Source organism: Salminus brasiliensis, chromosome 18, assembly GCF_030463535.1.
Source record: "Salminus brasiliensis chromosome 18, fSalBra1.hap2, whole genome shotgun sequence".
Classification (NCBI taxonomy): domain Eukaryota; kingdom Metazoa; phylum Chordata; class Actinopteri; order Characiformes; family Bryconidae; genus Salminus; species Salminus brasiliensis.
Window position 1 is genome coordinate 24,694,103 of NC_132895.1, and position 23,638 is coordinate 24,717,740.

At 44.4% G+C, this 23,638-nt stretch overlaps 2 protein-coding genes across 2 annotated transcripts; one reads left to right on the top strand and one right to left on the bottom strand.

Annotated features, from left to right (window-relative positions):
* The first annotated feature begins 949 nt into the window (after positions 1-949).
* irs4a (insulin receptor substrate 4a) lies at positions 950-13,804 on the top strand. Its single transcript, XM_072662136.1, has 2 exons — positions 950-4,498; positions 10,230-13,804. The coding sequence occupies exons 1-2, from the start codon at positions 1,249-1,251 to the stop codon at positions 10,232-10,234; spliced, it is 3,255 nt and encodes a 1,084-aa protein (XP_072518237.1). The 5' UTR covers positions 950-1,248; the 3' UTR covers positions 10,235-13,804.
* A 961-nt stretch (positions 13,805-14,765) lies between these two features.
* atg4a (autophagy related 4A, cysteine peptidase) lies at positions 14,766-23,537 on the bottom strand. The gene is made up of 13 exons (XM_072662186.1): positions 23,502-23,537; positions 22,854-22,964; positions 22,093-22,164; positions 21,864-21,962; positions 20,906-21,007; positions 20,503-20,575; positions 18,731-18,810; positions 18,076-18,278; positions 17,798-17,876; positions 17,275-17,420; positions 17,022-17,078; positions 16,822-16,933; positions 14,766-15,690 (listed from the first exon to the last, which is right to left on the bottom strand). Exons 1-13 carry the CDS (start codon positions 23,509-23,511, stop codon positions 15,626-15,628), a joined length of 1,209 nt encoding a protein of 402 aa, XP_072518287.1. The 5' UTR covers positions 23,512-23,537; the 3' UTR covers positions 14,766-15,625.
* Between the last annotated feature and the right edge of the window lie 101 nt (positions 23,538-23,638).

Below are 23,638 nucleotides of genomic sequence, written 5' to 3' on the forward strand. Positions count from 1 at the left end.
AGTATCAGTTTTTCCACCTTCCCTTTCCTTACTTGGAATCCTATATCAAAACCACATGTTCACAAGTTAACACATGATGTAATGGTTATAGATATAGTTATAGATACTGAAATCGCAGGTGAAGATGTTTTTTTTTTTTGTTTCATGTCTGATATAAAATATGATGTTAAATATGTGTCTCATCTGATCACATGGGAAAACTTGCAAAAATCCATTTCAGCAGGTTACATCATGAAATTACAAAAGTGGAACAGTGAATGAGTCATCATGTGGGAAAATCGCATAGAAAATGCGTCCAGATGTGGATAAAAAAAAAAATAAACACGTGATTATTCACATGCGAAATGAATGCGATTTTTCTGTAAGAGCTGACATCACGTGTTGTACTGGTCAGCATCTCCTGGGCTCATAACACAACCCGACAGAGCTGGATAAGAACCCCCTTAATTAAAGATGCAAACTGGGTGAACACGTAAATAAATAAATAAATAAATAAATAAATAAGAAAGATCCTCTAACAGGGCAGGCGAGTGTCTAGGATTGAAATATACTGATTATATAAAAAAGCATCCAACAGTAACAGTAGTCTGATTCGCTGTCCTGCAGTCTTTATTTTCTCATCTGAAAATAAAACGGCGACGTGCTCGACCTCCCATCCTCTCGCCTTTTCTGTCTCCTTTTCGTGCCTCGTCCTTCTCCTCATTACAAAGATTTTTTTGTCTCAAGCCCCGCCTCCGTCTGCACACAGAACCGAGACGCTCCACAAACGTCCAATCGTTTGCCGGCGGCTGCTGGACGGATGCGTCGGATTGGTCGAGAGCCACGTCCGTCGCAGCGCTGTCCGCCAACGGACCAATTGGAGGCCGTCGACTCCATCTCCTCCTCCCCCCCCGCTCCTCCTCCTCCTCCTCCTCCTCACCGCTCACCCTGAACTGCGCGCTGACGTGTGCGTCACGTGATGTTTTCGCTGGGTTGTAGTGATGTGTAGCCACCATGAGTGAAGGGGAGAAATAAAGATTGATAATGGCAGCCAGCGATTACGGCTCGTCTGCTACCATGCAACGTTCTCGTCGTGCGTTTCGTGCCGCAGACGCGCCGGGGCGAGCCCTCAGACGGCGGTGAGGATTTTACTCGAACGCGTGAAACCTGTATCTGGAGCTGCGAGCCTGCGAGACCAAAAAAAAGGAGAAGAAAATGGGCCGTGCATCGGTGTAGCCGAGGTGAAGTGACCTTTAATCGCATTGTCCCATGGAAGATTTGCCAGATTTCCAAAAGAACGGCGTGATGTTGTCGCTGGATGCGCAGCCGCGTCGTGTTGTCACGAAAACGACGGCGGCGGCGGCGGCGGCCACGACCAACGGCGACACCTCTACCGGGGAGCCTCCATCCTCCTCCTCCTCCTCCTCCTCCTCCTTCACAGTCAATAGCAGCGGCTCCCGCTTGCCCGTACACTTGACGGCCTCGTCTCACCAAGGTCCCCAGCCGAGGAGGCATCATCCGCCTTACCATTTCCGAGTCCATCATCTGTTCCCTGACGACAACACTCAGGAGCCCCTGGCGAGGAAGAACCTCCCCGCGCTTCAGTATAAGGTCCATGACTCTGCCTTTTGCCGTGTGCTCAGCGCGGACACGACTGCTGCTGCTCTCGCCGCCGCTGCTGTTTGCTCGGGCGGCGTGGACCGAGACATCTGGAAGTGTGGCTATCTTCGCAAGCAGAAGCACGGCCACAAGCGGTTCTTCGTCCTGAGAGGCCCCAGCAACCTGGGGCCCAGCCGACTGGAGTACTATGACAGCGAGAAGAAATTCCGAAATACCCTCAAAGCTGCTGCTGCCTCAACTGCCAGTGTTGCATGTCCTCCTAAGAGGGTCATTTACCTGTCCCAGTGTTTCACAGTCAACAAGAGGGCTGACGCCAAGAACAAATACCTCATTGCTCTTTATACTAAAGACGAGTACTTCGCCATGGTGGCCGAAAATGAGCAGGAGCAGGAGGACTGGTACTTGGCCCTCACTGAGCTGATGACCGAGGGTAAAAAAGGGCAGCTGGACACCGACGAGCTGGATGACGGCTACGGGACCATTTCGCCCGGCACCATTTTCAAGGAGGTATGGCAGGTGAACGTGAAGCCCAAAGGTTTGGGGCAGACCAAGAATTTAATGGGGGTCTACCGTCTGTGCCTTTCTGCCAAGACCATTCATCTGGTGAAGCTGAACTCTGAGACCCCTGCTGTAAACCTGCCGCTGATGAACATTCGCCGCTGCGGCCATTCGGAGAGCTTCTTTTTCATCGAGGTGGGGCGCTCCTCTTCCATCGGACCGGGTGAGATCTGGGTGCAGGTGGAGGACTCCGTGGTGGCTCAGAACATGCACGAGACCATCCTGGACACCATGAAGGCCCTGAAAGCCTTCCCTGACTTCAGACCACGGAGCAAAAGCCAGTCCTCCGGCTCGAATCCCATCCCCTTCATCACAACCCGCCGCCACCTCGGCAACCTGCCTCCCAGCCAGACGGGCCTGCAGCGCCCCTCCAGAACGGATTCGGTGACTGGAACGCCCCCCGCAGGAAAAGGAGGAAGGGGTCAGCGCTACCGTACATCCAGCGAAGGCGAAGGCACCTCGGACCGGCCGCTGAGCTCCGGCACAGGCAGCTTGGTGCACCTGAACACCCCCTGTCTGAACGTGGGCCGGGAGGAGAGCGGTGGCTGCTGCTCCCACGCCTCGCCCGGCTCTGCCCACCACACCCGCTCTGCCTCCCTCCCTGTCTCACACTTCCTGTCTGCCACCAGTCCCATTAGTGTTTCCAGCAGCAGCGGCCATGGGTCAGCCTCGGACACGCATACTCGGCCCTCCAGCTCCTCCATCTGCGGCTCCCCTAGCGACGGTGGTTTTAACTCCTCCGATGAATTCTGCCCTAGCCCTTGTGACTTTAGGTATTTCCGTGCAAGCAGCAGCACCCCCGAGTCCCACGGCAACACTCCGCCCATTAGGGAGGAGTACCGGCTGGTGGACTACATGGCCATGGACTGGCACAAGGACACGCAGGGCGGAGCCAGGACGTTTGAGGAGGAGAGTAGTTACATGGAAAGGACTTTCCTTAAACTCGCACATTCCTCCAAGCCAAAGCTTGGCAATGGTTTAGGTGTCATGCACCAGAAAGCTACACAGACCTCGTCTTCGTTAGATGAATCGAGCCCTGTGGAGTCAAAACGGCACCCTGTCTGCTCGTGCCTCCTTAAAGCAGGCTATAAGTCTTACTCAGAGTTACATCACCCAACCAGGCCTCCCTCGCTCAACTCTGACGGTCAAAAGAAACTGCCTAAGGATGACGGCTACATGCCCATGATGTACAACATTGTCCCCTCTCCTACTGCAGATTACACCCCTATGCAACCCAGAGCAAACCACCCAGCCACTCTGGACATTCACCCCTGCTCTTCGCAACAGGTGGACAGGCACGGATATATGATGATGCTGCCTGCAGACAGCCCTTCCCCAGGAATAACCAGCCCCTCCAGCAGAAACCAGGCGGAGTACGATGACTATATGGACATGTCCCAAATCACCTCAGCTGAAGGCTACACACAGGCCTCCCCTGAAGGTCCTAAGTCTCACGGATCTTACTTCTCCCTTCCGCGCTCCTACAAAGCCCCCTCACGAGAGAACCGCCAGCAGACAGAATATGTTCCCATGTCGCCCGCCGAGCCGCCAAGCCCGCCCAGTCCAGGGGAGTACATCCACATGGATTTCGGCGATAGACCACCTCACGCTGCTTCCTCCCCATCAGCTATGGATTCGCCCTCCACCCCAAGCTCCCAGCCCTGCTATCAGCTCTGCTGCTCCTCGCCTGACCATGACTACTTAGGCCTGAACATGGATAGCCTGCTGAAGGATCGTCCTCCTCGCCATTCGCTCGTCGCTCCGTGGAACCCCCCAAACTACGCACGCCCCTTAAGGTGCGCTTACGGCCAGACTCAGGCCGACTACGACCCTGAGAAGATCCACAGCAGATGTGCGGAAGCCGGAAGTCCCTCGCGAATGATACAGCACCTCTGCGTGACCGAAAGGCCACCCAGTCCTCAGATGGAGCCCAAGGTCATCAGGGCTGATCCACAGGGCCGGAGGAGACACAGCTCAGAGACCTTCATCCCTTCGCCCGGTGGCACCACCGGTGGCTGCAGCATCAGAGCCCCTGCCAACCTCAGTCTCGCGGAGGGCAGCAGGTGGCAGAATTCTGCCTCGTTTGACAGCGTGTGGTCTCACACAGAGGATCAAGGCTCCCCGGACTCTGTTGCCCTCACTCCGAACTGTGCTACTGGAGGAACGCACCGGACCACTTCATCCAGCTACCTCAACTACATTGCTCTGGACCTGAGGGAAGTCCCCAGGATCACCCGCAATGCCCCCCCTCCACACCCAGCCCATGGGACCCTCCAAGAGAGTGAGGCCTATGCTGGTATAGATTTCTCCATGTCAGGAGGACACACCACTGCCTCAAAAGGTTTGTTGTATTTCTGTCTCCCTTTCTGCTACAAGTTGAGTGACGGCTAACCTGGCAAGTGTGTGTGTGTGTGTGTGTGTGTGACTTCTACAGTCAAAAAAAAAATAATAATAATTTTGCTCATTTAACTGAAGTGGGCATGGTGGCCTTTCTAGTGGAATAATAGGGCAAAGTGCAATGTGTGTGTGTGTGTGTGTGTATAGTTGTAGACCACCTTTTACCATTAACGCTGTGGTGTCCTTTAATTCTAGCTGAGGTGTTGTGCTGTTTTTTTGTTTTTGGTGTGAAATGGCTGCTATTTGGTACGGAGTCTTAAGCAGAGTTTCAAGGAGAAGAGTCATTTCAGCACTGAATAGTACTGAAAACTCACTGTCAGCGAGTACAGTCTTACTTCTTAAGGACCTGGAGTCACTTTTTATTTGAATTTAAAATGACTTTTTTTGTTTTGCACTGAAAATCGCACTTGTTTAATGCATTACCTTTCCAAAGTTTGGAATCTGATTTCAGTAAATAAATGATTAGTAGGAAACTGAATGTGAGTAAAAAGGACACAGTGGGTGTGTCCAGAATGATGGAGAGTGCTGTAGACGACTACATCGCTTTACAAATTACTAAGAAAGCTGTGCAATGAATTATGATCCATTTTCTGTCTAGAATACCTGTGTTTCGAAAGTCATGGTCAAATCAGAGTCAGAGAACTTGACAGAAAATGATCTAAATAGGTAATATTGTTTACCCTTTCATAATTTCTTGTCTAAAAAAAAAATACTGGTGAAAAAAAAGTAATTGTATTCAAAACAACAGAAATGATCAACATGACTGGTGATTCCAAACTTTTGAACGGTTGTGTCGATAACATTTTTTGGCATGTCTGTGTAGGACGGACATGAAGTTGTGAAGTGGGGTTGTGAATCCACATTAAAGATAAGCACATGCAGATAGTACTGTCTGTCTTGGGCTTTCTTCCAGTGAGGCTAAATCTTCAACATGAATATTTGTGTGGTTTGTTGGCCTTCCAATCAGTCCCAAACACACACACACACACACACACTCCCCCCCCCCCCCCCTCTCTCTCTCTCTCTCTCTCTCTCTATATATATATATATATATATATATATATATATATATATATATATATATATATATACACATATATACACATACATAATGTGTCCCTCACCTGTGTTGTTAAGACTGTTCCCTTGTAGGGTTGCAGCAGTATACCATTGTAAGATTTACCATGGTATGAAAATTGAGGACCAGTACTGGAAAAAAAGCCAACTGTACTGAGTCCTACCAGTGTCTTACTATTTTTATTTACATAAACTTCCATTAATAAATTAAAAAATCAATAGTGCATCTTCTGTTCAACCAACAAACCCTGTTTTTATTGTGTTTAAGGGTCAATGTATAATAAGAAGTGGAAAAATTGAGAAAGAAAAAACTCTATACTATATTCTGAGATGTTTATCATACCTTGAGAATCTTATACTGCTGCAACCCTACTCGTCATCTTCATTTTCAGCTAGCTTTTCTGCTTCACTTTTCTAAATCACATTTAACAAAGAGGTTTGTGATATTGGGCCTGTGCTTTACCATAAAATGATTCACAAATAACTCCTAGTAAATCAGAATATTTTTTTAATCAGTGTATAAAAAGTCTGATGTCATACAGTGCAATTCAAAGATTGCTGTTCCCATTGTTAAGCATGGTAGTTCTGAGGAGGCCTTTCTTTACGCCACATTCAGTCCTACTCAGTAGTATTCATGCCGTTAGTAAACCTGCCATTTTCAATAACCATTTAGTTAGATTGTAAAATGGTTTGTTGTTAAAGATTATATATTTTTTTAGATGTAACAAGGTATTCTAAATAGTTTTGTGTGTCGGGAACCAGCTTGTTTTCTGGCAATTCTGAGAAAATGTTAAGGCTACTCAGATTTCCCACTATTTTACCATCCACAGCATTACCTAGAACACTGGTTCACCAGTGGTTTTGAAATAAATAAAGTGGCTGTATTGGTGTTGTAGACATGATGAGGTCTGGGTCCCATTATCACCGCTGTAAAGTAAGGTTCTCTACAATGAAGAGCAATGAAGACCAAACCAGCCACAGGGTTTGCAGATTATGCGTCAAAGTTTTTCCACACTCTTTTTCTAACCTTTCTGAATTATAGCAGACTAAGCAAAACTCCATGAGCAACATTTCTTTCTAGACTACATGAGAAGAAACGGATGTTTCTTTGTAGTTACATATTTTTCTTTACATAAACAGCGACCTGGTTGGCTGTATTATATTGATATGTTGCATTTGAAAAAGCTTACAAGTGGCTGCAGACTAGCAGAAAGCTTTAAGCTATATATACAGTGCTGCCCCCTTCCTAATGTCTTTTATTGGTGCATATGTGTCACTTTTGAATGTTTGCAATCATCCAACTGATTTTACTATAATACTATATACTTTTAAATGATCATTATATTAGTCAAAGATGTAGATTTAATCGAAACCTGTATCACATGTGGGGGAAAAACCCTGCTCAGCTGCTAAATCAACCAGTTAGCCAAATTCAGGATGACAATTGGGTTCAGTTTCGCTAGCCACGCCCAGGTGTGATTACTGCCACACCTGTTGAGCATTAACACCACTTAAATAGAACCTGTTTGGCCATGGGAAGCATAGGAAGCTGCACTTAGGAGAGCTGCAATGCACAAACCACTGCTGACCAAACAGAGCATGCTGGCTTCTCTTGCATTTGACAAAAAAAAAAAAAACTAGATTACTTTCAAAACTTTGGATAATATTCTGTCACTTAATGAATCAATGATGGAACTTTTGGGAAGACATGGGTCTTGTTACATCTGGCGTAATAATACTAATATTAATAACTTTGCATCACCATAAGAACACCATACCCACAGTAAAACATGGTGGTGGTGGTAGTGTGGTGGTCCGGGGCTGCTTTGCTCCTGCAGGACCTGGACAGCTTGTAATAATTGGTGGAATCATGAATTCTGCTCTCTATCAGAAAGTCTTGAAAGAGGGTAATCGCTGGTCAGTTTGTGAGCTAAAGTTGAAGTGCTGTTGGGTAATGCTGCAGGACAATGATCCGAAGCACACAGGTTCACCTCTGAGTGGCTGAAAAGAAACAAGTCAAAAGTCCTGACTTGATTTCCATCAACATGTTGTGGCAAGACTTTAAATGGACAGTTCATGCTGGAAAACCGTGTAGTGCAGCCAAATTAAAAAGTGTGCTAGAATTCCTCCCCAGTGATTTATTGCAAGCTATTGCAAATTGCAGTTGTTATTGCCAAGAGTGGCACAAAGCTGCGTTGTGTGTTTACTCATGTTGTCTTTATCTTATATTAAAATCTGTTGGATGATCTGAAACAAATATGTGACAAATATGCAAAAATAGTAGAAATTGGGAAGGGACAAATACTTTTTCACAGCTCCACATCCATTAAATGGAGATGCTGCAGGAACCTACTGTTAGGGGTGGGCAATATGATGGTCTTTTTGTTGGTGTCCTCATTAAACTATATCACAGTATACTTTTCTTCACTAATTGTGGAAGCTGTCAGCATTTAAATACCATTGACCAGCTGCATGTTTCATAATCATGGAATTAGTGCCGTATATGAAACATAAAAATCGTCATACTCATACACTATATGTCCACATTTTTGTGGACACCCCCTCTAATGAATGCATTCACTTACTTTAAGTTTGCATCCATTGCTGGCGCAGATGTGCAAATGCACACGCCTACAGCTTCTCTAGTGCCTGTAGAGAAGTGTTGCCAATAGAATAGGACTCTCTAGAGCAGATCGACGTGAACCTTTTGGTACCGTGCCTAATGCCAGGCATGGGCTAAGGGGGAATAAAGCCCCTCCAGCATTGAGCTGTGGAGCAATGGAACTGTATTGACAGGATGTTGGATGATCATCACCCCAGTACTTTTGAGATGTGTTTAGGAAGATGGAGATGAGGTGAGGTCGTGATCATTCACCATCCTGACCTCATTGACGTAAACTGTGCTCCAAAATCTAGTAGAAGGCCTTTCCCTGGGCAGTAGATTCAGTTACTCCAACAGGATAAACTGTGTTAATACACTTGGTTTAAAAAGAAACAGGTGTCCCAGTACTTTTGTCCACACAATGTAGTCCAATATTTTTTAATGGAGCTCTACTGGTGCACATTTAATTGTGCACTTCTGGTGTCTGTTCTAGCTTAACCTTAGGTCAGCTAAATATAATGACATTATATTATATTTTATTTTTTAAATAAATTCCTTTAGGAGTCATTGTGCTGTTTGTTTGTTTGTTTGTTTGTTATTTCCCATCCCTACTTGCTGTGCCAAACGTCCTGTGTTGCCCACATGCTATTAGTGTGTGGATTAGCATCGTCCTGCGAATGCCCCATCTTTCAGATAATGAAGTAAACTCATTGAATTGTGAAGCAAGTAGTCCTGTGTGATTTCTTTCAATCTCCTCATTCTCTTCATCATCATCATCATCATCATTTGTTAAGGCTGTGCTATGTGGCCATGGTCCATCCCTGTACATTGTAGTGTGCAGTACGCCTGATCTTACCAGTCAGAGCTAGGTTTCCTAAAAGCCACTCAACACAAAGTCTATTGTTAATATGGTCAAGCGAGCATCACATAAACCACTCTCTCTACCAGTTAGGGGGGGCAATATTTTGGGAAGCAGGTCTTAGCCCATTAACATAATTTCCTCAGTTGAAGTGTGCATGTATGAATAACACTATGGCATGCAGGACAGGGACTCCAGGGCCATCTGTTGGGAACTGGTGAACTGGTGCTTGTGTACCAGTCTTGTTGCAGCTGGAAAGCATATGAACTCTTTTATATTAACAGCCAGACAGAAGAGGTCTTCTGTTAAATGGAGCGGTGCACTTCTTGTTATTCTTGCTGTTGAACCAGACGACAGTGGGGCTCAGAGTGGCTCAACGGTCTAGTGCGCTGAATCTCAAGCCATGCCGCTTTGCCATCAGTGTCCGGAGTCTGAGAGAGCATAATTGCCAGTGCTCTCTCGCTTCATCACTCTTAAGCGATGTTGGACGTCACAGGCATCTGTTAGTCGTCGGCACGGTGGAGCTGGGGACCTGGTGCCTTCCTCATGCATCGACAGCAGTTTGAAAAAGAGACGGTCACTGGCTTTGTGTGTATCGGAGGATGCGTGTTAAGTCCTTAGCCTGTTAGAGGAGTAGCATTGCTAGTGCTAAGGGGAGTAGGTTAACTGGCATTGCCAGAAAAAAAAAGAATTCTTATGCAATAGTGTCCCTCTATATTGGGGTTCTTCAGTTCTGGACCTTGAAGGCCAGAGCTGTGTCCAGCACAGTTTGGGGACTGCCTTCCTCAAACATACCTGATTGCCAGGTTAAGTGGGATGTGTCTGAGCAGGGAAATCTCCAAACTGTGCTGGACTCCAGCCCTCCATGACCTGAACAATGCTGGACCTCAAGGACTGGAATTGGAGAACCCTGGAATACGACCAAGCAATTTCAGAGATACTTTCATCGCATCTTGTGTGCATTGTCAAATGCTTGACCGTTATTGGTTCAAATGATTTATAATTACCACAGTGGTTTAAACAAATCCCTGTTGAGATGAGAGCTCAAAAAGAGCTCAAAAAGAGCTCAAAAAACACCAAGCGTTGCAAGTCTGAACTTACTATACCTCCCTCTCTCTCTTTCTCTTTCTCACACAGATTGAGCAAGTCATGTGCTGGGAGGAAATCAGGACATTGGGAATCCAATGAACTCTGGAATGCAGAAGAGGAAGCTGCCGCCGCCTCCTCCTCATCATCAGACCTCCAACTACAAAGACTGAAACTGCACAACCTCTTTTGCTCTGTATCTCCTACATAACTGCCTCAAACCGGTTCCATTTCTTTTTCTGTTCAAAAAAGAAAATCGGTTCCTTTGTTTTTTTGTTTGTTCGTTTTTATTTATTTATTTATTTATTTATTTATTTATTTTGTGACAACAGTTATTGTTTACTTGAGTGGCTGCACTGAGTCTATATCAGAACTGTGAACTCCGACCAGACATATAGCACTTATTAGTTTCCCTTTATGGTACTACGCATCGCTGCCATCCTTATTTACAGCCGTCATTTTGTTCCTCAGCTAAAATCTGCTAGAACTTTGTAAATAGGAGGAGCTTGTATATCGAATAACAACGTTTTGTAAAAAAACTAAACAAAAAAAAAATGTGCCAACTACTTAGTAGTTCCCTCCATACACACACGCACACACATACGCACGCACATGTGATATATTGTTTATTTCTATTGATTTGTATTTCTATGAAGGGTGTATTTTTTCAGGGAGCATTTAGTTGCTTGCAGATCCTGCACAGAAATTGTAAAGGGGGTTTAAGTTGGCCGCGCAGACCACCTCTGTGAACACCTTACGTCATTTTTACTGTATCGCTTCAAAACGTTCCACAGCTGAGGGGTTTTCCTTACTGTTGAGGGCCTGGATACACTGAGCGATTTAGCTCAGATGTGACCATTCGGTGTCACTTTTCAGATAAAGAGCAGGAAGGACCCCTACTCCTCATTCCAAAGGTCTCCTAGGGTCTTAGTATTTCATAAAACACACCAGGAATTCATTTATTCTACACTCTACTTTTACAGCTGATGGCTCCTAAATTGGCCTAATACTTCACATTATGTGGAGGTTCTTTAATCCTTCAGAAGGTTCTTCAGAGCATGTTGGTTTCCTCGCTCGGACACACCTGAGTCAGCGAATCGCCAGGTTTTGTAGGTGTATTTGAAGAGGCCTGCCCTGTTTTAACACTCCTGAGCAAGGAGGACAGGAGGACCTTGGTAATTAAAAGAGTTAATAAGTTGAATCCGATGTGCTCGATGAGGGAACTGCTTTAGGGAACCCGAAAACAGTGGTCACAGCCCTGCTCCTGAAGATCTATACCTTCCTGCAGCACCTAATCAACCCCCCACTGAGCCATTTAATGACTGCCTTCATAGGTGCTTGATTAGCAGCGTGAAATCTGCAGGAAGGTAGATCTCCAAGAGGAGAGGAGCGTTGGTGGACCACTGTTCTGTAGCATCGCTCCAGAGAACCTCTTCTCTGTGCCTTTGTCTCAGAAGCTTCTTCGTCTTCTTCATCCACAGCAAACAAACTAACAGTAATGATCCACAACGTGGATCAGAACACTGGGCGTGAGTCATGTGCCAAATCGGCTGATGGGAGACCCATAATAGAAACTTTGACTCATGCTTCTCCTCAGCGTATCCAAGCCCTAAGGGGATCCAGTATGAAAACGCCACTCTGTCTCCCCTCCCGGAGTGTTTTTCCTTTAGAGGACGTTACGTCACGTTGGACGGTTCGTGCGATGCGAAATAAAAATATCAGTTCTCGCAAAGTTCAGAACCAGGAAACTCTCTTAAGATGCAGATAGCACTTTGTAGGTACTAGATTACAGATTACAGTGTTTCCCATTCACATGGATGCTACCTCCTGTCCATATGATTGAACATAGACCTAACATGGCGCAGTTAGACCGTCTAGACAACAACAACAACAAAAAGTAGTATTATTGGAGCGGTAGCTAAGTCTTACACTCACAAAGATGAGCATTTGGTAGTAGTAATGGAACAGTACCATCTACTGCTGCCTCTACACTCTTAAATAATTCATTAAATAAAGGTTCCTCAGTGGTTCTTGGCTTGAATATAAGTAACTTGAATTGGTATTGAACTCCCTCAGAGTGTTTGACCACTGGTAGAGAAAGCTGAAGGTCAAAGGAAAGCGTGTGTATTGAGCACCGGCTATTCTACGAAGACCTCTGCTTTCCGAGAAGATAAAAGTACTGCTGCTCTCTGCAGCATTGGTCACCAGGCCTGCTTCTGGAGATCTACCTCCCTGCAGTTTAGCCCTAACCTTAATCCACCCAACCTGATCATCCAATTACTGCCTTCAGAAGTGCTTGATTAGCTGAAAGAGGTGTTAGATCTGGGTTGGAGGTGAAACCTGCTGGAAGGTAGACCTCCATGAGGAGGGTTGGTGACCACTGTTCTACCGTATTGCCACATCTGCTCTGCGGTCATCCAGTAGGCCGATTCGGTGCGGCCTCTTTTTGAGGCTTTGCCTTGTCTTACTTGTGCTACCAAGTATAGAAACGGCAGGCAAATAAGACTATTTTGGGGGGGGGGTTTGGGCCATACCCATAAGTCTGGCTCGCATTGGGTTGATTTCAAACGCGATGGCGTACTGTTTACATAGGTTCTGTAGAAACGTTCGGCAGAGATGGTGTTTTCTTAGCTTCGGATTCATAAAAATAAAAAAAGAGATTGAGATGTTTACTGAACATTGAGGTTACCCTCTCACATTTTAGTCCTGCTAGCCAGACTCACCACACCACATGTATCTGGATTCTGCACTGGTACTGTACTAACAGCCGTCTATGCGCTTGTCCATTGCCTACACGGTTCATACTGTAGCCTACTGCTCTACACATCACTCTGTTCTTGTATGTTTGGTTATTTATTTCATTCAATGATTCATTTATCCATTTATTTAACACGTTTATTTATTGAGTACGGTGATGTTCACTGTATGTGGGACAGTTTGTACAGAGCATTGCTGGTGATTGCAATTATATTAATATATAACTCGAAAAGAGGGAGAAATTAAGTGTAAATATGACCTTACTTAAGACCATGTGTTTTTCGCATCTCTCTGTCTTTTCATTTTGTAGTTTTGCCTTTTTGCTTTTGTTCCTTTTTCTTTTGTACTTTCTTTCTTTTTTGAAACTACTAAGGGTTATTAACAGTCCCTTTCTTGCCTGTACCTGAAAGCTTTATATGAAGAGATGTTGGGTAGAGGTTGTGGTTGAAAGCTGTGTAGTAAGAAGTGTTAGCTTTACAGTAGTAGTCCAGATGATGTTGGGACAAAAGCTGTATGTCAGTGACTTATCCATTCGTTTCAGTGGCAGGACCCCCGTGGCCGCCCTTTCTTTCTTTGACTAGCTTTTGTGTCATGCTATCGTGTCATGATATTGCGTTGCTTTAATGTATGTAATATGTGAAATGGGAAGAAGAAAAAAAAAAACAGTAGTATACCGTTTCTTGGGAACTTTTCTACACAATAACTACAGTGACAACCTGAAAACTAATCAAGCTTGTGTTTTTGTACTTTGGGCTCTCTATGAGGATCTAGAATTGGGGATAACTTATCGTTTAGAAATGTGGAATTGAGTTATTTGGCTTTTGTTTTATTTGTTTTTTAGTTATTTTGCTTTTTTGATGAAGGAAGAGAGGGACGGGAGGGTTGGGGTTGGGGATAGGGTTGGGGTTGGGGGAGAATTTGAAATAGGCAGAGTGTGTGTTGACGATTTGCAGTTTGTCATTTCTCTTGAGGATCCCAGTCAATGCTCACATCTGCTGCTTAAAAGTTTGCGATCGGGCTGAACCAGGCTGATAGTGCTGACTGAATCGGACTCATTCTGAACACCGTCTTCCTTTGTAAATATTGTAATTTTTGATATCCCTTTCTCTTGTTGACCATGCTACACAGCACCCACTTTCCTTGATTTCAGAGCGAGGGGTGTCTGGGGGGGTGGGAGGAGTGGGATTTTTTTGTCAGTTCTACATTTTTATATTTTATTTTTGGTGTATATTTATCAAATTGGGTTTTGCTTGTCATAGAGCTATTGCAATAAAAAAGTGCCAAGGTATTCTTGACTGTGACTCGATGCGTGCGTGTTTTCTTATCAGATGTTTGTGATCCGGCATGATGCAACACCCCTCTAAGATGTGTAAAGACCAGAGGTTCCCCACTTAACGCATCCCATACAAAAACAGCCCCTTTTACATCGGGCCGCAAGTCTGGTAGGTGCTTCCCTCTGCTGGACATAGTGGAGAGCATGGCCGAGGGTCTTATGCAACAGTCTCTCCCACTGCAACAAACAAAAAGAGTCCCCCCGCCCCTTCCCCTGTCAGAGAGGGGGTCTGAAAACAAAGGAAAGCAGGAGAGAACATGCTGACATGCTTATTTTTGACTGAAGGGCCATGTATTGGGTCATATATCACAGCACATGAACACGTTTTGACCTGCTAATTATTTCACTTCACTGAAATAATCCCAAAATATCAGTTAGGAGTGCTTTGTGCTTAGGCTGGCACCAACGCTGTGGTTGGCTGCTTTGTGCATCTGGTGTCCAGTTCAGCTCCGTTTAGCTCGGAAATCACAAAAGAAACAAGGCAAAGTCTAGAGAAAGGTGATTAAATATCTTTATTTTCAGGCATATTTACATGAATGTGCAATTTTAAGGGAGGGAAGGAGGGAGGGGTCGGGGGTCATGGTGCAATTTCAACCTGTCTGGTAAATGAGGAAAAGAAACAATTGCCTTAACCATTCCACACACCATAAATATGACAAAGTGAGAGAGAAAGAGAGAGAGAGAGAGAGGCACTTTCCACAGATTAAGTGGTCATAGTTTTCCTCATTTAACACTGTATAAAAGATTTCTGCATATCTGCTGTCTCCTGGATCCAGGAGGTAGTGTGTGTGTGCGCGCATGTTGAACTGAAACGTCTACGAAAACCATCGTTCCCATGCCTGGCCCTCCTCCAGGCCTCCAGGTCCGTTTTCATTTTGTATTGGGAGACGCCATGATACAGTACAGTAAAGTCCATGCAATCAGAGTCCTCTGAACTCTTGACAGTTATAAAAAAAAAAAAAAACACACAGAGTCTCTCAGACCTGCCTATGAATGAGGTTAAAATATGTATATATATCACACAGTGGCTACAGTGATCCTTGGCTTTTTTATGTTGTTGTTTTTTTTCACTCTTTTAAACCTGTGTTCCAAAGTGAGACTGCGAAAGCTCGTTGACTCTGGAAATACTGACTGTACCCCCATGTTGATTAGCTGGCCAGGAGGCGATTCCCTGGTCTTCAGGTCCTGTTTTATTATTACTGGGGTTCTTTTGGGCCTTTTTTGCTTTGTGTAGCTGTGTTTTGCTTGGTGTTGATCAGAGGCACTTGTGCAGCAACGGATCAGTAGAAACCTGAGGCTCCACCCCAATCGGGTTCTTTCATTGATTGCAGGAGCTGAGAGGGGGGTGGGGCAGAGCTCACACGTTCAGGATCTCAAACTCCTCCTCCGACTCGAACAGCTTGTCTGTGGACTCGATGAACTCTGAGGGGGAAAGAACAAAGCAGGTAGAGGGGGTTGTGGGACAACAAACAAAAGCACAGACTGAATAATATGCTTCGGACTCATTTCGCAGAGGCAGTGCCTTAATGCAGGCCTGAGTGATGCTGATGAAATTTAATAAGTATTGGGACACCTGCTTGTTCGCTGTTTTTTCCTAAATCAAGGGTATTACAAGAGAGTTTGCCCTGCTTCTTTTGTTGGAGTAACTGGCTCTACTGACCGGGGAAGTCTTTCTAGTTGAAGAAAACATTGCTGTGAGGATATGATTGCATTAAGGGACAAGAGCATTAGTGAGGATGTTAAAAGATCATCATCCTACCTCATCCCCTACTTCACAACTCATCCCAAAAGTACTGGACGGAGCTCAATCCATCTTTCCAGAGAACACAGTTCCACTTCTCCACATCTCAATGCTGGGGGGCGTTATAACCCCTCTAGCCCACGCCTGACAGTTGGGGGGTCAGGTGCCTTGCTCAAGGGCACTTCAGGGGATCAAACCAGCACCCTATGGTCACAAGGCTGCTTCTCTAATGTTATGAACACCTTTTTAAAATAAGTCCAACTATCACAATCTTGCCTTGCAGTAGCCCAATATGTCGCTGATTATGCTACCTGGTGATGCTTATGATGCAGTATAAAAAAAAGTCTTTATAGGACATTGCTGAAGCCCTACGCTGACCAATTCCTCAGCTCAGATGCTTTGCAGTATACCAGGTTGCCAAAAGCAAGATCTATCACTTTTGGTCAATCATTAAAACTAGTATCAGTCCGTGAATGCCCTTCATGCTGCTGTTAGAATTCAAACATGGTCCATGAGAAAGACGCTTCACTGATATAATTCATTGAAGGCACTTCCTGTGTTGAAGTGGGGCAGTGTATCTCATAGCTTATCCAGAAATCTATATATAAAGTTTCTCCTTTAGTGGTGGCTCAAAGCGTGAATTCCTCAAAACACTTCCTGACTGTAGGGGGAGCCCCAGAGCTAGAAATAGCAATTTTCACACAATGCTGCTTTGAGGAACATGTCACTAAAGAAGGCTCTCAGAAATTTAGCACAGGAGGTCCAATCTGAAAGCTTTATGGACTGAGCAAGGTGCAAAACAGCGTTCCCACCTGCTCCTGTGGTCTGCACCTCCGGTTTAGTCGGCGGAACGAATGGTGGCCAGTGAGAGGGATGCTTCTCCACCAGCTCAAACATCCGCAAATTGCGCTTCTTCAGGATCTCCTTGAGGATCAGAAGCAGAAAGGGTTAAAGCCCAGATAACCCCAAGTAAAAAAGCTCCAGCAGGCGAGACGATTCACAGAGACCCTACCTGCTGAATCAGATTACACCAGCTGTCAAAGTCCTCCTCACTCCTGCAGAAGAAGCCCTGTTAAAAAAATAGAAATAAATAAATGCTCTGCTTGTTAGGATTGAACATTGGTCACTTCACAGTGTTGCACATTCGGATCAGTTTGCACTGGGAACAGATGGAAGTTCTCTTTAGATTCATTTTAAAGCCCGTACCCCTGACTCCAGTGCTAGATCATTTTATAATGCTGGTGGCCATTCTGTGACAACCTTACCAGTGCTACAGACGGGTCCAGGCTGGTGATCTTCATGCGCCGAGGGTTCCTCTGACAGTGGTAACTCTGATCGTCCACAGCGCTGCCCGTCTCCGAGTCCACAGCTGATTGCGTGGTGTGGGGATCCAGGTAAATCAGCTCATCATCTGAGGAGAAGTGCATAATGCATGATGAACAAGCGCTTGTTTATCCACAGACACCACACACAAACACACACACCTAACGGTACACAGTTACGCAGTTAGAGCACTGGGCTATCAATAACATGGGTTCTATACCTGAGCTTGGCAAGCTGCCGTTGATGGGCCCTTAAGCAACAACCTTCACCCTACTCCACATGGCTGCCCACCACTCCGGACAGGTGTGCTCAAAGTCACTGTGTGTGTTTTATCACCATTGTGTGTGTGTGTGTGTGTGTATGTTCACTGCACTGCATGATTTAAAGGCTGTGTCCAAATCTGGTATATGGTAACCATATGGTAAATATGGTTGTCTCGTCTTAATGTGGCAGGAGAGCACTCACCTATGAATCCAATGAAGTAATAAGCCAGGTTGGGCTTTCCGCCCAGAACTCCACAAGACTGAGGCATCTTAAAACACTCCTTCAAAAAAAAAACATTCAGATTTGGTGATGTATGTTACATGGGTTGGTATCATGATGAGTGTCAATGAATAATGTTTGCACAATAGTTTTGAGCCTCTAAATGTTAAATAATACAAAACAACAACTTTGTATGTTTCAGTTTCAATTCTGGGACCATTTCTTTCGTCACTGATCACAATCATGGTAACTTTCCATACTTTGAGGGCCTGGATGTAGACGGGGTTGATGTTGTTGATGCCCATACGAAGTGGAATAAGCAGCAGTAGGGGCCTCCAGTGCAGGGGCTGCCGGGAGCGGCCGGTGGAGCGAGAAAGGGGGTGCGGAACCTGCCGCTGCCCTTCAGACAACTCTTCCTGGGCCCTGAGCTTTGGATCCTGATTTGTCTGACGACACTGCTTTTCTGAGAGCGAGTGAGGAAGAGAGAGAGACACACACACAGAGAAAGAGGCTGTGTATGTCCGTATGGTACTAACCATTTTATCTGCAAGATCTAAACAAATCATAAAAAATGGGACAAATTCACGGACAGGACAAGCCAAAAGTGGTTCTTCTTCTATGGCATCACTCCAAGAAAGCTACAGAGGTTAAAATTGGTGGTTGTTTGTATGTGGTGGCTACCCAGTTGATGATTCAGTGATGTGAGCTACCACACAGTAGTTTGCCTTATCTATTTTAAGATTATGATAACGATAATGAGCGCCCTAAAAGAGCACTAGACACTAGATGGTGAAGGACTGCGGTGGAGACGCAGAGAGAGAGTAATTATAAATGTGTATTCACTACATTCCTAGTTCAACAGTTATACACTACAACATTTCCACCTCCACCCCAAAATAGTTACTCAACACTTACTGATGTCTTCTATCACTACAGTGTTGTCCATCGACACATACACAGCTAAGGAATTCCAGTCATCAAACAGAGCAAGTTTCCTGGAAGGACAAAAACACACACACACACACACACACACACACACACACACACATATACATATATATATGTATACGAAGGAATGGATTATAACTAACCTGCAAAAAAGGAGTCAGGCATAGGGGTCATTTATGGCTGGAATCATAAGTGGTGTAAAATAAAATAAAAAAATGAAAAAAAATAATAAAATAAATGGCTTTTTTGCATTAAAAATGTTCTGGGAAAAAGCAGAAACCCGACTGAACACTGTAAAACATCACTGTAGGAAAAAAGTGTCCAGCCAGTCATTCTTCACCATTAAACTGATATGCTGAGGGTAATGGCCAGACCGATAGGAAGGCTCTAAAACCAGAATGCAGTTTAAAGCTCCTCAGTAAAGACTCTGGGATTTAACACCTTTTAAGGTGAGTCTATGTGGTTAATATCTGCGAGGCAATGGCTACTGCACTGCAGTTTGTGACTAACATTCTAGTCACACTCTAAACCCATCAACGCATGAAGCAACAGTCAGCTGAAAATAGTGTCATCGTTGGACTTGTTTATGTTGCTTATTATAAATAACGTCAGACTTGTACAGACTTGATGTCTCCTACTGAAGTCATTTTGCCGTCAACTTGAATTTTAGCCGACTATACTTCACTTCACTTAACGCTAGCTGGCCAACTAGCTATTTTAGTACTATTCCATAATGAGGCAGGTAAAAATTGGCTGTGTTTGATGCATTGAGGAGTGTGATATCGAACAGATCTCAGGCGATGAATGTTAAGTTCACAAGATGTTTGATGTCTGTTTGAAAGAAATGCATGGCCACACGTTGCTGGTGGTGTGGTGAGTTTTTCCAAAATAAAAAAAAACCCTGCTCCATCAGATGGGTTTCAACAGGAAACAGCTGGACTCTGAGCCCTCCAGAAGATAAACTGATGACCTCTGCCATAGTGCCCCATTTATGTAATTTCTTTACTTTCTAAAAACTGCGATTTTAGAAAAGTCATGTTCTCCATCACATTTTATAACTGAAAGTCCATATATACTTCATATAATGACAAAACATCATTTAAAAGGCTTTGAAAAAACTTGCTCTAAATGAAAAAAAATAGCCTTTAAACCTCAAATCCCCAAATCTTTTAGAGGATATTGGTAAAGTGAGACACTTTACATCAAGTCAGAATGGGAAACTCAACTGAAACGATATAATGTAAATGATTTATTCTTTTTATAGGTTCAACCACTGAAACATACAATACAATACAAAAACATACAATATGTCTTTTATATCAAGACATACAGTATAAACTCAATAGCATGGGTGAATATGTGATGAAAACTCAAAAATAATCGAACTTGCTTACAGATTTCAACATCTATAGATTTATAGAGTTTGTAGATACTGTTGTAGATACTTATCAGAACACGTAACACAGCTTATTATACCCTAAACCTCATTGGTTGTCTGGGTCACGCCCCTGGAAAACACCATGTCCACACAGCTTTAAATATGTAACCCTTCACATCCCAAAGATTCATTAAATCATAGGTATCATCAGAAGTAAAGTAGACATACATGAAGATACTGAGGAGCAATCATGGAAGTCTCAATCCATTTAATATATGAATTGTGTGTGTGTGTGGTGAGTGTGATATAAAGGACATAGAGGAAGGGTTCAATCTTACTTTGCACGGAAAATGGTACTTACCTGAGAACTTGCGCCACTGTGTTTGGACCGTACCACTCTCCAAAAGACTTCCCCTCACCCACCCCCATCTGCGCTGCTCAGAGACACAGACATTGAAATGGTCTCAGTATCATTACACAGAGAGTACTCTCATCAAACAATAAACCCCACAGGGGGGGGGGGCATAAGAGCAAAATGGGGACATTCAATCAGCTGGGTCTGCGCTGAACCTTATTCAGAAGATGTACAGAGAGAGGACACTGACAGCTGTGCTGATGACTGCCTTGAAATGCCAATAAGTGATAATTGGTGGAACAATATTGTCCATTGTGTGAGTTTGGCTCAAGCTGAGGGAAGAGTGCGCAGGGCCAGGTGGAGGTTTTTATTTACACGCCAACATGCATGCACACAAAGTATCACTTACCCATCTGGTGAATGGAATAACAGCTATCTTTTCTGTCCAGAAAGCAGTGTAGGATGCGCTGGTACTCGGCTGGCTGAGTTCCTTCTGCTACCCACCGCCATTCTGTGGTGTTTTAGAGAACAGTGCAGCTTCGTATTACAGGTAACAGGCGCAAAGTGACCGCCCTGTATTCAAGCACAGCATCTTGCCAACTTTAGGTTAGCAGCAGGTTGAGTCTAATAAGAACTTCACATTGGGAACATGGCTAACATGGTTCCTACTAGCTTGTAAGAAGTTCTATGGAAAACAACTGTAGCTGTATCTATTATTTTACATTAATAAATTGACAAAACATTAAAAATAGACCATTAATACTATATTTACTTCTCAATGTTCCTAAAATACTTATCAAATACCATATTTCAACACACCATATGTCCAAATGTTTGTAGACACCCCTTCTAATGAATGCATTCAACTACTTTAAGTTGCACCCCACCTACTGCTCACACAGATATGCAAATGCACACACACAGCTTGTCTAGTCCCTGTAGAGAAGTACTGCCAACAGAACAGGAAACTCTGGAGCAAATAAAAATTAACCTATTGGCCCCATGCCTAATGCCAGGTGTGGGCTAGAGGGGTATAAAGCCCCCCAGTTTTAAGCTGTGTAGCAGTGGAAGACCTGTGTTTTCTGGAATGATGGATGGTGCTCCATCCAATACTTTTGGGATGAGTTGGTAAGTTGCAATGCTTCTAAATCTAGTAGAAAAACCTTCCCTGGACAACAGAGACAGTTACTCCAACAAATACAGGACAGCAGATGTGCAGGCAGATCATCCAGAGTGATTTACAATTTTAATTATTCCAGAGGTTAGTGAATGTAGCTCAAGTCCTCTGAACTCAATCACAGACAGAAGGCACACAGAGGGTTCCCCACTACGCCATACCAACCCCTGTCGTGGTATTTTAGTCCTACCTCGTCCCAGGTGCCGGCAGACCAGAGCCTGTGCTAGAATCATCTGCCCACATCGCAGCATGCAGCCCCAGCCTGTGTCCGAAGATGGGCCTGTTCCTCCTACGGCCCACAGACACAACATCAGCATCCTCAAACGTGCCGCAACATAATGATAGAAGTAGCAGGGTCACATAAGGTCATTTCTGTTGTGCTGTGCTGTGCATGCTCTAGCTGTGTGCGTATCACTGACCTATAGGGGAGAACTTTTTTCTGTAGGTGAACCACAGCCGCGAACGCACATCTGACAGAAGCTCTGATTTTTCTGGAAGGAAACAAAGGAGCAAAGCAAAATGTCAGTCCTGGCTAGAGGCGGGCAAGAGGTTGTTATTCTTATTATTGACTATATCACTGAATTTGTAATGGGTTTTACAATAGTCACAGAAAGCCACACAACTGCATTTATCATAAAAGGAGACAGATTTGGTTCAAGTATAGAGAGCCTGTAAACAACATTTAACAGTGTATGACACTGGCATACACAGCTGTGATTGGATATCATGTATTTACTTTATTTTAAAAAAAAATCACTGTACTTTTTACATCAGATGGCCTTAAAATATAACATTCCAATACACTGGGAGTCTTTGGGAATATTGCCCAAGGACGCTTATTGGTGAAGTGTGGTGTGCTCTGTGGAACCCTAGTCTGCCACAGAGAAGGCAGTGTCACCCACTACACCAACACCATCACCATCACATGGCATGAACTGCAATATTTTATATATGTTCATCTGTTATAATGAAGACTTTTGCCATGTTTGGACAAACAAAAACATTACAATAAGAACTTCATAGTATTGAACCAGTATGTCAGTAGTTGTGCACCAAGCTTTGCCTGAACACGCATGATCATGATTGAACCTGTAAGACAGGTGGACTATGGTATGGATTTATGGTTTTATCTACTCCAGAATGATTTCAGAAGAAGAAAAACCAGAAGAAGCCACGTTACCTGTTTTAACATTGTAATATTCTCCTAAGATCCACACTGGCTCATCGGTGTCAGGCAAGTCTTCTAGGAATTCAGAGAACACGTGGATCTGGTTTTCATACTTGGCTAAAACTGTAACAGTAAAAAGATCACTGGATTACTGGTCCAGCTGTTCTACACCAAATCATCTCAACAGCGCTTCTGGGGTTCCCCAACGTCTGCGCACACAGCCGCTGCTGACAGCACCGGAAAACAGCGTTCACCACTTCAACGGTTATAAAAGTGCAGATCATTATTCAGCATTATTTATCTGACTTTTAATTAATCTACTCTGTGGTCAGATCGGTGGAGCTGGTCAAAAGACCATCTCGATTAAGATCAATTTACAGAGTAGGTTAGCTGGGATCGCCACAGTCGCTGAGAGAAATGAGCCCAGCGGCTGTGAGTCAGTCCGCCGGGTGAGATGCGTCCAGGCCAGCACCAAGGAACAATGAGAAAACTTGAAACTCAGTTACGAAATCCTTCCTGGAAAGACAACAGTGATGGATCCGGCTTGACCGTTTTACTCAATCACTATCTCTAACTTTAGACTTGACATACACGCGATAAACACACTTAATCGACATGTTCCGGCCTGGTTTACAGTTATTTTGTTTCTACATTTCTTACCTGCCTCCATCCTGGGCTGTCATCGGTGTTTAAAGTCAACGATACGAATACAGCGCGTTGGATTGTGGATAATGAGGTCCATTACTTGGTTTTGTTCGACTGCAAAAGGCAGCAAATAAACTACACGCCCCAGCTTT

Bases quoted from the DNA above. Each gene is read 5' to 3' on its own strand.
- atg4a (XM_072662186.1), bottom strand. The intron at 20,576-20,905 runs GTAAGTGATACT...GTCTCTGAGCAG, and splicing joins TTATTCCATTCACCAGATGG to CGCAGATGGGGGTGGGTGAG. The intron at 17,421-17,797 runs GTGAGTGCTCTC...ACTTCTCCTCAG, and splicing joins TTACTTCATTGGATTCATAG to ATGATGAGCTGATTTACCTG.
- irs4a (XM_072662136.1), top strand. From the start codon at position 1,249: ATGGAAGATTTGCCAGATTTCCAAAAGAACGGCGTGATGTTGTCGCTG.